Source organism: Buceros rhinoceros, unplaced genomic scaffold, assembly GCF_000710305.1.
Source record: "Buceros rhinoceros silvestris isolate BGI_N320 unplaced genomic scaffold, ASM71030v1 scaffold4542, whole genome shotgun sequence".
Taxonomy (NCBI): domain Eukaryota; kingdom Metazoa; phylum Chordata; class Aves; order Bucerotiformes; family Bucerotidae; genus Buceros; species Buceros rhinoceros.
The window spans coordinates 45662-46207 of record NW_010398199.1 but is presented as its reverse complement, the minus strand read 5'-3'; the positions used below and the strand labels follow the sequence as shown (position 1 = coordinate 46207).

The following is a 546-nucleotide window of genomic DNA, read 5'->3' as shown; positions in this document are numbered from 1 at the left end:
ATTCCTGCTTAAATAAATTAGTTTGGTGTAATTCCTTTGCTGTATTAATCATCCTACAATGAACATTTACTAAGGAAACTTCTGGATTTTCTCTTTTAGGAGAATATCAACCAGCAAAGTAACAATTCTGGGGTATGGCCTGTTAACGTCTGATGCGCAGACTTTAGTAGACACTTTGTACAGGCAGAACTTTAAGGTAGTTGTGGTTGATGAATCACACTATATGAAATCCAGAAATGCCACCCGCAGCAAGATTTTGTTGCCAATTGTGCAGAAAGCTTTCAGAGCTATTCTTCTTACTGGAACTCCTGCTCTAGGAAGACCTGAAGAGGTATTTGATGTATTGTGTTTTATTTTGTTCTTGGTTTTTGTTTGTCTTTTTTTAAGGATAGTATCATTAATAAATTAACACTTTTTAATTTTCTTTAATGTGTACAATGCCATGCATTATGACGTCAAACAGTGCACTAGCTGCATTAGGAAGCATAAGAAACTAAAACAATGTCTTCTGGTTGTGTTGATTGCACTGATGTTTTACAAACTTGT

General features: G+C 35.0%; 1 protein-coding gene across 1 annotated transcript in view; it reads left to right on the top strand.

Annotated features, from left to right (window-relative positions):
- The window catches only part of ZRANB3 (zinc finger, RAN-binding domain containing 3), a 41982-nt gene that overhangs the window by 19602 nt on the left and 21834 nt on the right, over positions 1-546 (top strand). The window contains exon 4 of the mRNA XM_010130995.1: positions 100-331. Coding sequence (XP_010129297.1) covers positions 100-331 — 232 coding nt within the window. The remainder of the gene's footprint in view (positions 1-99; positions 332-546) is intronic.